Source organism: Scleropages formosus, chromosome 13 (assembly GCF_900964775.1).
Source record: "Scleropages formosus chromosome 13, fSclFor1.1, whole genome shotgun sequence".
Classification (NCBI taxonomy): domain Eukaryota; kingdom Metazoa; phylum Chordata; class Actinopteri; order Osteoglossiformes; family Osteoglossidae; genus Scleropages; species Scleropages formosus.
Genome location: NC_041818.1, coordinates 21,265,160 through 21,283,261, shown reverse-complemented (window position 1 = coordinate 21,283,261; position 18,102 = coordinate 21,265,160). Strand labels below are relative to the sequence as shown.

The window sequence follows — 18,102 nt, the reverse complement described above, 5'->3', positions numbered from 1 at the left end:
ATAAGCATGTGCAAATGCAAAAATCGTACTGATGATATAAACTCATGTATAATGGCAGTATCAGCCATAATGATACTTCAGACGGAGGAAATCAAACCACAGACGGCACAGGTGTGTTTGTTTTACACACAGTTTGCATCCAGTTTTGAACCACAGCAATGTTGCCAAACTTCCCCTGAATGCAGAGGAAACCACAGCGAGAAGGAAAGCGAAAGAGACGCGGAGGGAGAGAAAGAGGGATGCGGAGGAGGCGGGGCCATTGCGGCGGCCGCAGTCGGGGAAGACAACCGTGAGGGTGGCGTGATTGTCTCCGGAGAGGAGCGGCAGGCGATGGGTGAAAGGAAAGGAGATGAGAAGGCAAAGTGGGGAAGACACTCGACTTTGGTTAAGGAGCGAGAGAGGTGAAGGATGAAGGCTTTTCACCCACAGCGCTCATCCTCTTTCCGAACAGGTTTCACAACGAGCGTGAGGTGGGGTCCCTGTCCCTACAGCCCAAAGAACGCTGCTCTGTCCTACGGGAGCGCAGCAATGGCGGTGCAGAGGGAGAGACACGACCGCGAGAGGCCTTCGGACGCTCACGCTCCGAAGCTCGCTATCTAAGCTGTGCCGCGAGCTCCACGGGAGCGCGGGATCCCTCCTCTCCAAATCGGAGCCTCCTCCTTCACGTATCGCACGTGGCGTATCCGCGGGCCGCCGTGACGCTTCCCAGGGACGACGGCTCTGCCAAAACTACGGAAACGTAACCTGGAGACGGTGACAGAAATATTAAACATATTTCCCCACGCGTTGGCTTTGTGTATTTAAAAGCGGCGGACGGTTACGATGTACGAGCGGGTGCCGGGCGATGGGGGGAGAGGGCCCGCGGTGCCGCTGGGATCCGCTCCAGCCGCCCCCCGCGACACCTAGTCCCTACGCGGAGAAAGCGCGCGCGCATGGGGAAGCGTGGACGGCCACGTTCCTTCCCCCGAATGATTCAGCGGCGCAGTTTGGATGGCGGGTGATGGGTTCACTCTCCCACTGTAAACACACTCACTCCAGGTTTAACAGCATGTGTTTGTACACAAATATGGTGTCTCTCTGCTTCTCCATCTTATTTCCTTCTCTCCCCCTCCACCGCCCCCCTCTTTCTTCCTCCCACTCCCATATGGACTTGAGGAACGATGAGCGCTGCGGAATAAAAAGCCGACCAGTGTGACACATTTATTTCAGGTTTGAAAACGGGGGCTGCTCTGCCAGCCGAAGAAGCACACTCATGTCGGCTAGATTAGTGGGTGATGGACGGATGAACAGATCTTGTCAGTCGCGAGCCAGCTTCTGAATGCAATGGGGATACGCTGCTCAAAATGTAAGCAACTTATAATTATGTACATATATAAATATAGCTTCTTCAAATTAAAATGATGATCGTTCCATACCCATAAATTCAATTCCAAGATGCTCTGCCAATGCAGAAAGTTGACGAAAAAAAGGAAAGAAAAAAGAAAACAGTTTCAGAAAAGGGTCTTCCAACATGTATAAAAAAAATAAGTGAGCCATGTGATTAGTGTGAAGATTTTTTTTAGGGTAGGATGTCAGTATCCAGTAAGGGTGGGGCGGGGGGACGAGACAGGGCAACGGAGGACAGCAGGCATCCAAAGCATGCAGGACAAGGACAGAAACACTTACTGCCATATTTACTAGATCTGATCTCTGGGTTAAAATGTGGGGGGGGGAGGGGCGACAAAATACATATTTAAAAGCACTGTGTGACTTTCAAGCACAAAGCACAGCGATTTAGACTGGGGGGGGGGGGGGCTTGTTAAGATCATTTCATAGCTGTTTTCTCATACAAAGAGTCGGGATCTATGGGTTAAATATAAACTACAGCTCGGTTAGAACGTTATTCACACGAACGTTCGTCTCGTTTCCTCACGTTGGTGAGAAATGGGAAGAAATGTTATTACTGCATCATGAGCTCAGGCACAGATTTAATGTGTTAATTTCTCATCCAGCAGATGCACACTGGAAAGCAAAAGCCCAGGTACGTACACACACTTTCAATGAACATTTTTAGGAAAACACTTTCTATGTTCACATCCCATTAAATTGCACCTGTGTTTCTTACCTGAATTAGACTGGTCCACTAGATTAATTATTGTCCTTGATAGTTTGGTATTTATTCTTGATTTATTCTGCAATTTGTTTCAGCTCACTGGTGTGTTTTTTTCTCAACCAGTATCCGATGCACAAGACACATTGTGAATCTCAGATTTTCAGTTTTTTTTTTTTAAATGTGTTCCAGCCTAATGTATTCACTGCTTTACTCAACACTTCTGTCAATATGTATTTGAAAATTTCTAAAGTACGGAGCTGTAATTAAACAATTTCCAATTAACCTAACACGCTCATTCCCGGCACGATTTAACAAACAAATATTATTAAATGACAAGTCCAAGTTTTCTAAAAACCTGTGTAGCTCTTCATATAAACACTTTATGTGAGCGCTGTTTGTAACAGGGGTTTAAAAATGAAGTATACGGTTTACACGCAGGCCATCATACTAGGCTGTTTACACTTGCGATAAAAATAAACAAAGTAAATGGAAGGAGGCTGAGCTGCATGTCCTCCTTCGACCTCACAAAGCTGCACAACATGGACATCAACTGTCTTTAACTGCTGGGCCGTCTTCAGGCACCAAAGGAATCGTTGCGGTCTGAACGACTGGCGCTTAAAAGACACGAGGACCGCTTAGGAACACGAGACAATCAGAGGATATTTCCAGAGCCTGTTTTTTGTGCTCTTTTTGACCGCAGATAGAAATGGCACACAGATGTGTCTGTTATTTCCAGCGTCCTTCAGCTGTGCTCCCCTTTGCGTTTCGTGTGGTTCAAAGCGACACGAGCGGCAGGCCGGAGGTGTCCAGCGCATTTATGCATTTCTGAACTGACCCTGACGTGATCTGTCTGGAAGCTCTGCGTGATGCAGCGGACTGTGAGATGGTCACATGAGAGCACGGCTCTGAAGTTAACCAAAAGTAGATGAAAAGAGGGCAAAACGGCTGGAATTTCATGCCCTCCTGAGGGCTGGGACCCAGGCCAGACACGGGGCTTGCCGCACTGTGCAGATGTCGGCTGCGGTGAGGGTGGCCTGGGCCGCCCAAGTGGAGCCCTTGCTGGCAACGAATGGGGCCAAACGCAGCTCTGCGGCGCAACCCTGCTGTTGTCATGGCAACGCAGCAGCCTGCTGCCGGTGGAGCCGCAGCATCCCCTGTGCAGGTTGCAGCAGAGTGCGCAGGCGGGGCTGCGGCCAGGAGACTCTTTCTGGGAGCATCAGGGCATCCTGGCTGCCGTGCCTCTTGTTCAGAGCCCTGCAGACACACATTCCTGGGGCCTCCTCTGTCCGGGTGTCCAGTGGAGCTTAACGATACTGAGAGCCTTTCGATGGGTCCTTCACCGATTTGAACATTTTACAAGTGGCTTAGTGGAGAGTTTTATCCAAAGCAACTGATTTACGTCATAATTGAACACCTCTTAAATTTACGATTTATTGTTTCGTCTTTAGCACAGGACACCGAGTTGGTCAAGATTTTTCCTCACGTTATATGCGGAAAACATGCTGCAATGTGCAGAGGGCATATTTGCTGCACTCTTTTGGCAAGAAAATCATCAAGTGTGCACTCAGCAGGCTGGAGAGGTCACGTCAGGGGGGGTCATTTGGTCCAGAAACGGTCCGTAATGGGAAACGGGAGATGATAGAGCCGGTTAGTACAGGCCAGGCTAGCAGAAAGGGTTCTTTACCGAGCAGCTCTGCTGGTGCCCACCTTTACAGAAGCTCAGTGTTTTTGGCCTTGCTGAGTCATACCAAGGACACATGCAAAATAAGGCCAAGTGTCTTCTGGGCAGCTGCTCGGCACTGAGCACTTGCGAGAAGGGTGCGAGAGATAGGTGAAGGACTGACTAGCATTCTACAGCGGGGCACGGAGTGCCTATGAGCTCAAGTCCCACAAGGAGTTCTGTCACGGGCATGGCGTTCCACAGCTGACACAGCTGTTTTCCTTTCTGACCCGATTCAAATTAATTTGTTTGCCCAAGGGTACAACATGCGTTCCTCCACAAATCGGAGCAGGAGTTCCGAGGCCGTGAAGTTGGCGGACTGCTGCACGTGTCAGCCCGGGAGCTGGGTTTAATGAAACAAGAGGATGTTGTCACCACAGGTACTGTGGTGAAATAGAGTATTTCAACTGCATGGGCATTTCTTATTTACTGGATCTAACACTCAATGGTGAGCCCATCAGCCTCCAGTTTGATCATTTAAAAGGACAGCATGAGGTGCCAAGTATGTGTTCAGTTGTGTAGAAAAATCCTGTTTATTATTAATCTGTCCAAAAGTCTCTCTGTTATCTTTCCATTTTTTTGAATATCACTCAGTTTTGGCTTTTATTCCCCGTTTCTGTGATGAATGTCCAGGAATTTGCTGAGTTTGTTCTTCACTAGTTAAAGAAATCTCTGCAACGGCGTGGGACTCGAAAAACCCCTTGGTGCCACGACCGTTGGGAGGACAACGGTTCAGCAAAGGCTTCAATGTGACTTGAGGGCATAGCGATTCCCTAGGGGAAGGTGGCTCGTTTCCCATCTCCCCTTTGGCTGGCACAAGTCCACATGGAGTGGTTGGGCCAGGTTATGTCATGCACCATGCCTCAAGCTTGCAATACCATTAATGTCACAACTGTAGTAACCAGTGAATTCCGTGCATCGGTCATGCATGGACATGGCGCACACAAGGACGTACGATTTTTCCGTTTCTATGTGCTTTGTAATGTACATCGTCAGTAGTTTTAACCATTTCTGGTTATTGCAAGCCTTTGTCATGTCCTATAAAGAACTCGCACAAACTTATCCAAAATATTAACAACAGAACGTCTTAAACCTGGAAAAATATGTACTATATCTGAGTACAACGGACTGTACGTACTGGGTAAGGAACAATGTGCAATATAATCATGCTCAAGAAAGTATTGTTATGGACACTAATGAAGAATATTCTCGTTTATATCGCGCAGGAAACTGTAGTTTAATTGAATTGATATACGAAAATATTGAAGCTTTATCAGTACGTATTTGACTCATTTTTCTCATGCATACCCAGAGTGACGTATACATTTCACTTGAATCGGTCCAAAAACCAGTCTTTGCTGCCTAAATTCACACATTTTACTTGCTTTTAAGATGTCATTCCTGAAATTGATGGAACAGCATTTGCATTTATTCATTTAGCTGACACTTTTCTCCAAAGCCACTTAACAGTGTTAAGGTTACAATTATTTACCCATTTATACAGCTGGGTAATTTTACTTGAGCAATTTTAGGGTAAGCACCTTTCTCAAGGGTCCTACAGACAGAGGTGGGGATTGAACCTGTGACCTTGGGATCTAAAGGCAGCAGCTCTAAACGCTACGTTACCAGCTGTCCCAAAGCTGAACACCAAGAGCCGAAAGGCATCTAAATGTACGATACGCCTCGGCAAAACCATGATCATTTGTAGGTTGGTTTTGTTGGTTAATTTCAGGAAAGGCAAAACCAGAGCTGTGTAGCATCATCGCCAAGCAATGCTTTGAACTTTAGTCTCGGTGAATAACAGGAGTAGCATCTGATGTCAAACACAGAAGGGGGTGATACAATCTACTGTCTCTGCTTTCATACGATTAGTATTCATTTCTGCTATCACTCAAAGGCGCATGCAGTGACATGGTCCCAATGAGGGCAGACGGGCAGGTCATGCTGCACTAACTGGTAAGTCTGTTCTAGGTCTGAAAGTTGATATCAGACTCAGTCAGTAGGTTTGTCTGAAATGATGTACAGTATTGTTTTGCTTCTCGTAGGGAATGAGATTACAAGAAAAATAGCACTGAGGATGCGCAGTCAAACAAATCCATGGGCAACAGGTAGGGGTGGCATGCAACATCTCCAACATGCAACATGAAGGACAGACAGACAGACGGGCGGACAGACGGACAGGCCGAAGAAGAAATGGACATACGGTAAAAACGGGCCATAACGTAGGTTTGACAGCGATCACCAGTAAAGTCATTTGGACACCTGATGGAGGGAAACAAAACCACAGGGAGAGAAGGGGGGGAGGAAGGGAGAGAAAGGAGGTGAGCGCATTGAGAGCGAGGAAGAGAGAAGGAACACAAAAGAGAGGAGGGAGAGAGAGAGAGAGAGAGAGAGAGAGAGAGAGAGAGCAGAAAAAACACGGAATTAGAATGGAGCACAACTCAAGGCGGTAAAAGGCAGAGCGATCCCACCGGCGACGTCGCTGTGACACGCCGTGCCCAGCCAGTCACAGCTCGCTCCGTTCAGCTTTGTCGACCTGCAGAAGCTAACAGGTTTCAACGGAAGGTTACTGGTTTGTGCTTGTTCATTTTAGGTGAACATACTTTGGGTGGGTTTGGGCATGTATGACCGCATGGGCTCTATCTCCAAGCACCGTGGCCCGAAGTATCCAGGGCGACATCTGAGGGAAGGAGAAGGGGATAAGTGACACAAGACATGAGGTTGAGAAATTCATCCATGTTCTTCTGCCAGCCACTTTAGGGGGCAGGCCAGTATCCAAGGACTTATTTTAGGGTCCATGGAGCCATATAGTTCATTTGTGATTATTTAACTAAAGGGATTTTTATTTTGCATAATTTATACCTGTGGTGTCTCCTTGTCAATATTTGCCTTGGTTACTAAGGGGAAGCAAAAATATTTGTGATGACATTCAAATATACTTACCATAAATATACTCCCTGTTTTTATCACAGTGAACATGATGAAAAGACTTATGAGTCACTCATAAAGTTCACGTTTCTTTCAATGTATAAGGAAATGTCACAAAGTTTAAATATGCTACCATTACCTTTTTGCATATGCAAATTGTGCTTTAAATGAAGAAAACCAAGATAAGAGCTTTACCTCTAGCTTTAGTTGCTCTCTTTGCTGTTTCACATATAACGGCAAATAAAATGATTTTGCTGCACCAGTAATACTTTATGAATGACCTCATCTTAACAGTGTCAAACAAACATGAATGGAAAATTTCTGGAGAACAAAGACACAATCTATCCTATGGATCACAGTAGCTATAGAGGCTGGATTCGAAATTCCCTGGTCAACAGACGAAAGCCCTCGCCCTCAGCCTCGGTGGACGTATGCCATGTCAGTGCTGATATGCAGCTCCAAATTGCCCAAGAAATGTCGATTATTCACAGAAAACTTTTCAATAGCAGACTTTCAGAGCGGCTAATCCACAAATGAAGGGTTGAGCATGTGAGAGTGAGCAGAGGAGGGTAGGGAATGAGCATGTGGACTGCATTAACTGCCCTATTCTGCTTCCGTGCATTACGTGAGAGATACTTGGGGTATGAGTGGATGTGCTAAAGATGCAAACTTATCTTCCAAGCAGGAGCACAAGGTAAGGACCAGAAACTGGGCTTGAACAAGTGGAGATGGTGGGGGACTGCCCTTTTGGGATAATCGCACAAGCCGTCCCACCTTCCTCTGCGTCTTCTCCACACTTAATTTACACAGGCGGAAAGGTTAAGGGGACTAAGAACATTTATCTTGGCCGGACCGTGCTAAAGGGGAAAGTCACAGCTTTGAATCCGCTCTTGGATTATCAAACGCCCGTATTTATGGGGAGCACCTGTCCACTTAATCAAAAGTCCTGTCGAATCAACACATGACACGCTGATCCTTTTACACCACTGGATTTTGACACGGGACCACCGGCCCCTGGGGCACCAGCGTACTGAATGATTCATGGCGGAGGTGGATCGGGGTGCGGGGATAAACCCGGAGTGCTCCCACACCCCTGGCAGCCGTGCTGCCTGTCATCCTTTGCAATGAGATGCACAGATGCTGGGTACGACTGTATCACGGGTGCATCCATCTCGTCCTTTTTTTCTCTGTAATCATAAAACCGAATGTCACGGGTACAGCTGGGGAAGCTTGGCTGGTCAGCAGCGGAACAAGGAGAGCGCCTGACCTGCAGCAGAGTCTTGTGAATTCAGCTCGCTCCTCGTCATAATATTTACGATTCGTTTGAGAAAACAAATTTTGATCATTTAACACGTAAAAGGAACAGTGGGACCTTCCTTGACATGAAATAACTGTCATCAAAAGATCTATAATATTTGAGAGTAAGTGAAAAATTATCCACGCTAATTTGTGTTTTACTAGAATTTGAATATTACGGATACTGTTTGACTTGTCCTCATACATAATATAACACGAGTAACATTAAATAAGATTAAGAAAAAGTTACATTTTTTAATGAAAAATTCATATGCTGTATTGTATATTCTACACATACTACATTTTACAGAATTGCTGTCAAATTATAATCAAAAGTATAGAATTTTACAGTAGGGTAGAAGGAAACTGTCACTGTATGTACAGTGATGGTAGTTATTTTAAACATACGTGACTCAAAGCTTTTACTTATTTAATGAGTCACAGTTAAATATTTGCAGACCATATATGATTTATTTGATTGAACTACAAACAGACATAAAACAAGATAATTTTTCAGATGTTCTCCACTATATGGTCATAACAGCTGGCCACATCTGAGCACCTTTTTTTCCCTTGCAAAAAAATCTGTTTCACATACTGAGAAGAATCACAGGTGTTTGTTTCCATTCATGTGTTTCACCTTAATATTGTTTTAATACTCCAAAGAGCATAAAGTTTTTTTTTTGGATGGGGGATAAGCCATTTCCTAAACCTTCAGACTAAATGTGCTACTGGTCCACCAGTGCCGGCACTGGCAGTGAAAAGGATTTAAAGTCTTCAATGAGCGACTCAAATGTAGTCTTTCGCTCCACGAAAATGCCTTTGGAAAAGCTTAAAAGGCAGCGTTCAGGGTCCCTGTTGAGGACAATTACTGGCAAGGACTGGATGCACCAAACACCAAAATTAATCAGGAACATACTTTGTAGTTGACAAGGGTGAGAACAGGCTGAAATTGTGCTTGCAGCAAGACATTGCACTACATGATTTACGCAAACAGTGAAGGTTCACTGGACAAAACACCCGCATCGAATCTAGGCTGCATGACTTGAACATATCTAATCTAAGCAGCATTCAGGCAGCCTACTAAAACTTTATGGATTTATTGATTTGAGGAAGGGAAACCATTGAGAAAGGCCAAAATTTGAATACACAAACCAAGGTCCCCAGGGTCAGCGAGAACAAGCGGTGCAGTTTATCGGCACTGATCTAGACAAATGGCTGTACCAAGGCGGAAAGTCCACGAAGGAACATCGCTCACGAGGTCATGATTTCTCACGTGAGCAAAACATGGCTTTTCTCCTTGTTGGCGCCATTGTTAGCCTGAAGTAACCGTGCTGAGCACTCCAGACCGCCCTGCCCCGTTCTCCACAGGGCAACCTTCACGGCAGCTGGGACTAAGCAGCAGAACTACCAGCCAGTTGCCCCGGCACCTTGAAGAAGGGACTGCCAGAAACGTTACACGTCATTCGAGTCTCATTCCACCTTTGCTGTTTGTAGGAAATGAAAGGACACGGACTGAGAGCCACTACATAGCACCCCGGCAAAGACCACTTGCTCTCCAGACCTCTGGCCCTTAGTTTTCTTTCAGAGCTTATCTATGCTGGGGAACATTGACTTTTTGACAAATACAACATGCTGTGAAATATGCACCTGCTCTTACATGGCAGATAAGAATGGCCTCTGGGTGTTCTTCTAAGTTTGCCTCTGAACAACTTTATATTTCACAGTGAATTGGGGGCGCATAAATAAGGGGTGGCCTGTCGTCCCCTCTTGTTCGGCCGTGAGTAATGCCCGCGGAAGGCCAGCCGATATCGAACGGGTCAGCGTTTCCCGTTCCCCGCAGGGTTCGGCTGCATTATCAGACCTTCCGGACTCCTGCCTTCCTGCGAGTGAATTAGCTGTGCCAAATGAGCTATGGGCGCCTTCGGTTTGTACACAGCTGATCGGATGACTGGGGAAGCCGTGCTCCCATCGCACATGGAGAAGGATTGCCCAGGTTGTTGTAGCCCCTGTCAGCTCGAATGAGGTGGCAAGCATTCGTGGGTGGTTAGTATGAAGTGTGCAGGCCATACAACGTCCCCTCCGTCAGAGCGATTCCCATTTGCGGGAAGGATGTAAACGAAGCAATCGTGGCATTTTTGAATTGCTCTTGTGCCTCCAAGTCTGCAGAAAAAAAGTAAACAGGCAGATGCACGTACACCTGTGGATTAGTTTCAGTAACCGGTCTGTCATTTGCCATCATCGCAACACTTTTTCAGGAAGTGGGGGAGGGGCAGTTGGGATGGGGTGGGGAGGCGGAGGGTGACATAGGCATTGACAAATATGGATTAGCAAAGTCTGTGATCAACAGCGAGAAAAACCTGCCTTCTGACAAAAACGCTGCGTCTTCGATCATCGCGACGGAGCGCTAAGAAAGCTTTGCTGCTGCATCATGGGAATCATTGCGTTTGGTTCTGCGACTCCTGATCTCCCACGATGCCGTGCTGAGGGACGAATTTCTGCAGCAATGTTCCTGGGGTTCGGGTGCCTGTTGAGGCTCTCAGCACCACGTCTTCAGTGGTTTGTCTTCAATCCCGGTAATGAAGAGCGCTCTTCTTCCAAAGCAAATGCTTCTTACCACTACTGACGTACGCATCGCTGCCGTAAAAGGTTTTATGTAAATTTGTTCCCATATTCTTGGAAATTGAATATAAGCAAAGATCTTGTTTTCCTTGTGGGAGGCCTCAAACTGCCATAAATATTTGTTTCCTGCTAAACCAGCACGACATGGCATTTAAAGTCCACTACTGTGTACTCGGCCAGAATGCCCAACAAAGGAAAAACACAGATGTTTCTCCGTTACATTCAGTCGAATGTTAGAAGTAGAGACACGGAAACAGGTACAATACTTCACAGAACATCAACAATTATGACATTAAAGGAAGTTTGCTACAGAGGGAAGGTTCCTGGGCAAAGAGAGAAAGGAGCAGATGTGAGAGAGGGGTCAACAGAGGAAGGACGAAGACACATGGATGTAGAAGGTCTGAAGGAGAAGATAACAAGAGGACAGATCTGAGAAAGGGTCGTAGATGTATGATGGGAAGGTGACAGAGGGGGATGAGAGCAATGAATAGCAGCATGACAGAAGATAACAGGAAAAGCAAGGCGGTTGGGGGGTGTCAAAGGACTCTGTAACCAAGCATGATCCCCTAATGTCAGCATCAGTACCAGCAAGTTTCCTTCCATTATGAATCTGGCAACAAATCAAAGGCGACCGAGAGGACTTTTTCAAAGTAGACGAAAACATCACTGGTATTACAAGCAAGCCTGACGCACATCATGAGGAAGACCAAGGGTTCCGGTAGAACTTGCTCGATGGTTTACCGAAACGGCAACGCTGTAAATACCAAAGAGCACACAAACTTGAAAGCGGCAGTTAGCAGAGAGGTCACACACTTACTTGCAAGACAGCTGATTTATACCGTGTATGAAGTAACAGTCGCCGCCGTTGACGCAGTAGGTCTTCTCCGTCTCGTTGCAGCCCCTGGTGTGACCCGAGCCGGGGGACAGCGTGGTCGTTACTGAGGGGGAAAGAGACCGAATGAGCACTGACGGGGTGTCCACCAGCAAGGCCTTTCACCCTCACGTGAGAAACAGTGAGATGACATCTAGGACCGTGATTTGGGAAATAAAGCCTGGAAAACTGAACGAAAAACAGGTGTCTTCACCGTAACGACCATATCATAGCAGCGGCAACAACCAGCTTGACCTACGTGCTGCATTAGTACCTTCTGTTGCTTCTGTTAACAGTCATGTAACAGAGATGGCCTGGAAATGTCTGCAGAACTTGTACTGTCTACACACACACACAGACACACACACAAGAAGAAAAGTGATGCACCAGATTCTGTCAGATCCTCAGAGTTTCAAAGGAATCCACCCACAGCCAGAGCCCCCAGTGTCCAGTTACGCTGCTAGAATAGGAGAAAACTGGGACTTTGCCCTACTGGCGATGCACAATTGAAATTGTATATTTGGATCACGCTCATATTGTCAGTTGACATTATCACCTAATGCGACTGAAACGCGATGCCGCCTCTTCCTGGTTTCCATGTGTTCCGCCAGGAACGAGTGACCCCGTTTACCACAATAACCCACATTCCTCGTCAGTTCCAGTTAGAGGTCCAACCTGTTCGAGGTCAGCATCCACTTCGCCCCAATTCATCAAGAAGACTGGGGGCAAAGCTAAAACAAACTCGTCAACACTGCTTTGTACAGCAGACTTTATACTCTTTTTTTTTTTTTGATAATGCGCTTTCCACTTAGGGATGAATGTCAGCCTGTGGGGAGTTCACTCATTCTCCTGACATGTAACATCAGCATTCGTGTGTAAGCGAGTGAGAGAGTCAATCACCTACCTATATTCAATACAGCTGCCACACATAAGAAGCGGAGACACATGAACCAGAGGCATAAAGGGCAGCAGGTGGTCTAATAATTAGAGCTACTGCATTGCTGCCCCAGATTCAAATATCAACTCCTGCTTCAGTACCCTCGAGAAAGGTACTTACCCTGATTTGATGCAGTGAAAATTACCAAGCTGTATTGATGTTGAAAATTACCAAGCTGTATTGATGGGCAAGTAAATCATTGCAGAGTGGTGTACGAACCTCACTTCGTAAGTCATTTTTGCATAAAACAGATAGCCAAGCGAATGAATAATAATAACACAGGTAAAATGGGCAATTCAGCTTTCCAGGGCAACGTAATCCCAAGTTGCGTGTCTCCGCTGTCTTCCTTTGTGCGTTATCTGTTACATCAAATAAACCAACACGGTTTATTTGAAAATGTGCAGTATCACAGAAGAACATGCATTTTTAAAGGCACTGATATTTCATAAATTAAATTTTTAAAAATCGTAACAAAAGCAAAACGAAATCGATGCATAATTTATGTAGCGAGAATGTCTCATAAAATATAAAGTCAGTTGCGTTCTCTGTGAAGACTGGCTATTTTAACGCATAATAGCAACCCAGGATGTGGTTTTTCCTTGGGCTGTCATGGTGTATTTGTGCTCATTCCAAGTGATTCATTCATTCCAAATGATTGCTCAAGTGTAATGGTCCAGCTATACAGGACGAGGTTTGCTGAAAGCCTGAGCTTGTTCTCATTTGCTGTCAATATTGAGTGAAAACAGCCTAATTTCTACAAAACAGTTCTTCAATGCCAACTCAGGAAAAGTGCATTTATACATCTTATATACTAAAAAGCACTGTTTAGCTGGTATCTTTTTCTAGGGCTACTTACAACATCACGTCCGTATCCTAAGCTACTTGGAATTATTTACCCTTTAGAGAGCTGGGTAACTTTTACTGCTGCAATTCAGGGTAAATACTTTAATCAAGGTGTATTACAACAGGAGGTGGGATTTTCTACCCCGGTTCTTAAATGTCAAAGCAACAGCTGTAACAATTACAGTGCCCCCTGCCCCCCTCTACAGTGACCTCTGCATGCTGCCCCTGTTTATTGGCAATATGGGCGTTACAAATGATTTGGTTAAATGCATAAAGACAAAACGGAGGAATAATTTTTTTAGTACATAAATCATGAAACATAAAAAGGCTTCTGTGATCATGTGGAACACAGTGATTTCTCTTTCTGGATTTCCTTGAAAAGAAAAATTACATGCTTCTCTACGCTCAATGGGAGCTGTTTCAGGATGGCATTTGTAAGGATGTGTGAAGCCCAGTCCTGGTTTCCAAAGCAGAGCGTGTCCCGAGAAGAGCGGAGGAGTGGGAGTCGAAGGGAGGACGAGAAGGTCTGAAATGAGGGACGGGGCCGAGGGGGGCCGAGGGGGGCCGAGGGAGGAAGCGGGCAGACAACCCCCGCCCTGGGTCCGACCCTCCGCAGCTGCTATCTGAACGGAGCCAGCAACATGCGCGCATTCGTTTTCCAGTCTCCGGTTGTTTGTACAATGTTTGACACACTCTTTTTACAGGGCTTTCCATCAGAGTGCTGCCGCCCTTTGCTCTGACACAAAGTACGCTTCACTCGGGGCCACTTCAGGAGCCGCCCCCAGGCCAGCCCACGGCGACATGTGTAGAAGTGCATTGTGGGAGCACTGCCAGTGGTGGCTACCAGCGCTCTGGATCCAGCAAACCTTGTTCAGAGATTGATCAAGAAAGCTTTTATATTGCTTCACCTTTCCCGCATTTCAGCTGACACGTGGATGAGAAAGGCTCCACAAAGTGATTTCTGTCATGCCGAGCAGTTACATGAGTAATATCTGCTTTTTTACTATGATTATTTACTGTGAAAGAGGATTTTTCATTGCTCCGGTAGACCTGGATGGTCTGCGTACCCTGAATAGGTGAAGACAAATGGACTTTGTGCAAGAAACCGAGGACATGAAAAAAGAAAGGTTTTGAATTTTTAATTAATTTGGATTAATTCTAATTAATTTTAATGAATTAATTAGTCTTTTTTTAAACAGGTCTTATGTTTACACCTAGGGGGTGCGGTAGCGCAATGGGTTGGACCACGGTTCTGCTGTCCGGTGGGTCTGGGGTTCGAGTCCCGCTTGGGGTGCCTTGCGACGGACTGGCATCCCGTCCTGGGTGTGTCCCCTCCGGCCTTACGCCCTGTGTTATCGGGTGGGCTCCGGTTCCCCGTGACCCCGTATGGGACATGCGGTTCTGAAAATGTGTGTGTGTGTGTGTGTTTACACCTTGAGTCCAGTTAATGATAAAACTGGTAACTTTCCATTATTATTATTATTGGGCAGCCGAATTACACGTGTACTTTCTTCTGAATTCCTGCTACTACAATGTCTTCATGTGCTAAATGTCTCATCTGATGAAGCATAAATGTGTGTACATGTGTATACAATAAAGGACTTCACTCCAAATTCCAGCTGAAAGCACATTCATAACAGGCCTGTCAACGCAAATGAAACTGTTTATCTCATCTGTGAATCCTACGAAAAATTTCCAAAATACCCTTATGAGACATGACATGCACCATGAACTGAAGCTGTGCTTAAATTAAACATGTAGCAGTTCCAAAGAAAACAGCTACGTGTTTTTACACTAACAATGAGATGTGGTGTGACAGGACTATGCCTGGCTGTGAGACCTAGTAAGTATCATGACATGCAGAGGTGTGGAAAAAATTACTGAATTTTAACAGTACAAGCCAGAGCCCAGATGTCAGACTTAAAGCTACAGGTGCTACAGTTTTCTACTTGAGGAACACGACTGCTGCATTATGGTATAAATCTAACACGGTAATCGCCACGGAGAAAGGTTTCAGCTAAATAAAGAGTAATAACATGGGTCTGGGGTTCGAGTCCCTCTTGGGGTGCTTTGCGGTGGACTGGCGTCCCGTCCTGGGTGTGTCCCCTCCCCCTCCGGCCTTACGCCCTGTGTTGCCAGGTTAGGCTCTGGCTCCCCGCGACCCCGTATGGGGCAAGCGGTTCATAAAATGTGTGTGTGTGTGAAAAACATGGGCGCAGCACTGCAGTGCTCTTCAACAGCGGCTTGGCTTCTGCCTTCCAACTTGCCAATAGGATTTCCTCGTCAGAAACACTCCGCTAATTTCTCCGAGATCTGCAGCAATAAACTAGTCAACAGCTATTTCTTACTTGAAGCGCTCGGCCAACTTCAAGCAGCTTCAGAGAAATCAGCGTGCTTGTAAATGTTCTGCTTTCCTCTTCAGTTTTGTATTTACAGCTTATAAAGTTCAGATGTTTGGGAACTTTAATATTGACATTTACTGCGATGCTGGTACCTAAAAAACATTTTTCTTTAGTGTTTTTTTTTCTTTACCTACTTGCTGTCTTAAAAAAAAACTTAGTTATAGAACTGATATACACACACACACACACACACACACTGTCTGAACCACTTGTCCCATGCGGGGGTCGCAGGGAACCAGAGCCCAACCCGGCAACACAGGGCGCAAGGCCAGAGGGGGAGGGGACACACCCAGGACGGGACGCCAGTCCATCGCCAGGCACCCCAAGTAGGACTCGAACCCCAGACCCACCAGAGAGCAGGACCCAATCCAACCTACTGCACCACCACGCTCCTCATGAACTGATATACACACACACACACACACATTTTCAGAGCCGCTTGTCCCATATGGGGTCGACCTTATAATGAAGCCCTATATGGCTTTCTTTAAAAAACCCATTTTCCTCTTGTCAAGCCAGAACCTTAGTATATCTCTTCTTCTTTATGAAGACACCAGTTTTATCAAGTTTTATTTCTGATCCCTTGATGAAGACATCATTATGTGCTGAAGAATATTCTTCAGCCTTAAAAGAAAAAGAAAAAAAGCTGAGCACATAAATTTGCACCCTAATGTGCCAATCAAACTCACACCACGCACTACACATCTGTTAAATATTATATTGCCAGTGGCAACATATAAACTGCCCAGTGCTGTACAATCTGTCATCACAGACTAATGAATGGCACTGAGGGAAAATGTACATAATGAAGTATGCATTTAGAGATAAAGTTAAGGGTATCAAATTTGAAAGCCTGCATGCAATTCTAATGCATTTTTTCATTCAGCTGCCCCTTTTCTCCAAAGCAACTTATGACATTAAGCTACTCCTAATTTTTTACACTCTTGTAGAGGCAGGTAGTTTTACTGGAGTAGTTTAGGGTAAGCACCTGGCTCAAGGGAACTACAGTCAAAGGTGGAATTTGAACCTACAACCTTCAGGAACAAGGGTAATGGCTCTAGCCACTACACCAACCCCCAAAAACTAAGCATAGTGTTCCTCATGGCTCTGTCCTGGGGTCATTGCTTTTCCTGTTATATAATTTTGTTTCCCTTTGGACAGCATTTTCAAAAATATGTATTACTATGGTATGGATACACATAACAATTCACAATTTTATAGGAATTTAAATGTTTTTAGATCAATAATTAATGTTTGTGAAGTTGTCCTTTCTTCATTTCTGTGGTGTCTTAAATATTTGTTCGTACAAATTCCTCAGTCTGTGGGCATAATGTTTCCAATAATAAGTTATTACTATCACCTAAAAAGGATACTTTGGTATGAAATATGCTGGAATGACTTTAAGAAATGTGCACCTGTAACTTGCACATTCCCATAAATCAGACCACAATGGCTCCGTATCACTGGCCTGAAAATACCCTTGTTCCAACTCATACTGGCATTTAGTTACATGTTTGAATTTCTGTGAAACGTTGTGGTTTGGCATTTCTTGATTTACACAGCACATGATATCGAGGAGGGTGCTCTCAGCCATTAATATGTTCCAACTGAAACATCTACACCTTACTGCGGGCAACAAATAAAGATCCTGAAAATAAATAAATAAATAATACTATGAAAGGGTGTCTTTTTCTTTGGCTTTTGTGGCAGGTGTTAATTACTGGAGGTCATGTGATACTTGGCAAACTTTGATGCAATTTACAGCAAAAACACCAGCCACCATTTACTGTTAATAAATGGATTTAGCTCTGCTTTAATGAGTTCAATATTGTTTTTCTATTACAAGTTGCACATTTGGTTTATGGAGGTGAAAAATGTAAATTTGTTAATAATTGTGTTGATGGGGGTTTTCTGTCTAGTAAAATCACTGCTACGCATTTTAATAAATTCCATCAGGCATGCCCTCATCTCAGTATTTCAAAATCACTTTTTCTACAGAATGGATCACGTTTATAAGAGAATTTTATTTGGATTCTTGAGGTGTAACGGATTTTGTGGGTCTTTCTCCTGATTTTCGGAAGACAATCATTTACAATATTCCTGCTTTACAAACAACTAGTGAGAAACAATAATTTGGAAAGCATAATATACTGACAATACGATCCCTGAAATACCTTATACAGACCTTGTTCCTGTAGATAATTCACAGTCTGATCGTTCTGTGTTGAATAAGCAAATAAAATGGCAGAGCTGGTAGCACAGAGTTAGAGCTACTGCATTTGAACCCAAAGGTTGCAAGTGTGATTCCCATTTCTGGCTGTAGTACCCTTTAGCAGGGTACTTATCCTAAAATGCTGCAGTAAATTTATCCAGCTGCATCAATGGGTAAAT

General features: G+C 45.0%; 1 protein-coding gene across 8 annotated transcripts in view; it reads right to left on the bottom strand.

The window, feature by feature from the left end:
* LOC108922971 (pro-neuregulin-2, membrane-bound isoform-like) overlaps positions 1 to 18,102 on the bottom strand; it is a 51,766-nt gene that overhangs the window by 10,913 nt on the left and 22,751 nt on the right. For 3 of the 8 annotated variants that reach the window (XM_029257367.1, XM_029257365.1, XM_029257371.1), the window contains 3 exons: positions 11,476 to 11,596; positions 6,416 to 6,492; positions 1,416 to 1,439 (listed from right to left, as the gene is read on the bottom strand). In XM_029257367.1, coding sequence (XP_029113200.1) covers positions 1,416 to 1,439; positions 6,416 to 6,492; positions 11,476 to 11,596 — 222 coding nt within the window. Of the gene's footprint in view, positions 1 to 1,415; positions 1,440 to 6,015; positions 6,075 to 6,415; positions 6,493 to 11,475; positions 11,597 to 18,102 lie in introns of all 8 variants that reach the window. The other 5 variants (XM_029257370.1, XM_029257372.1, XM_029257366.1 and 2 more) reach the window with 2 other exon arrangements.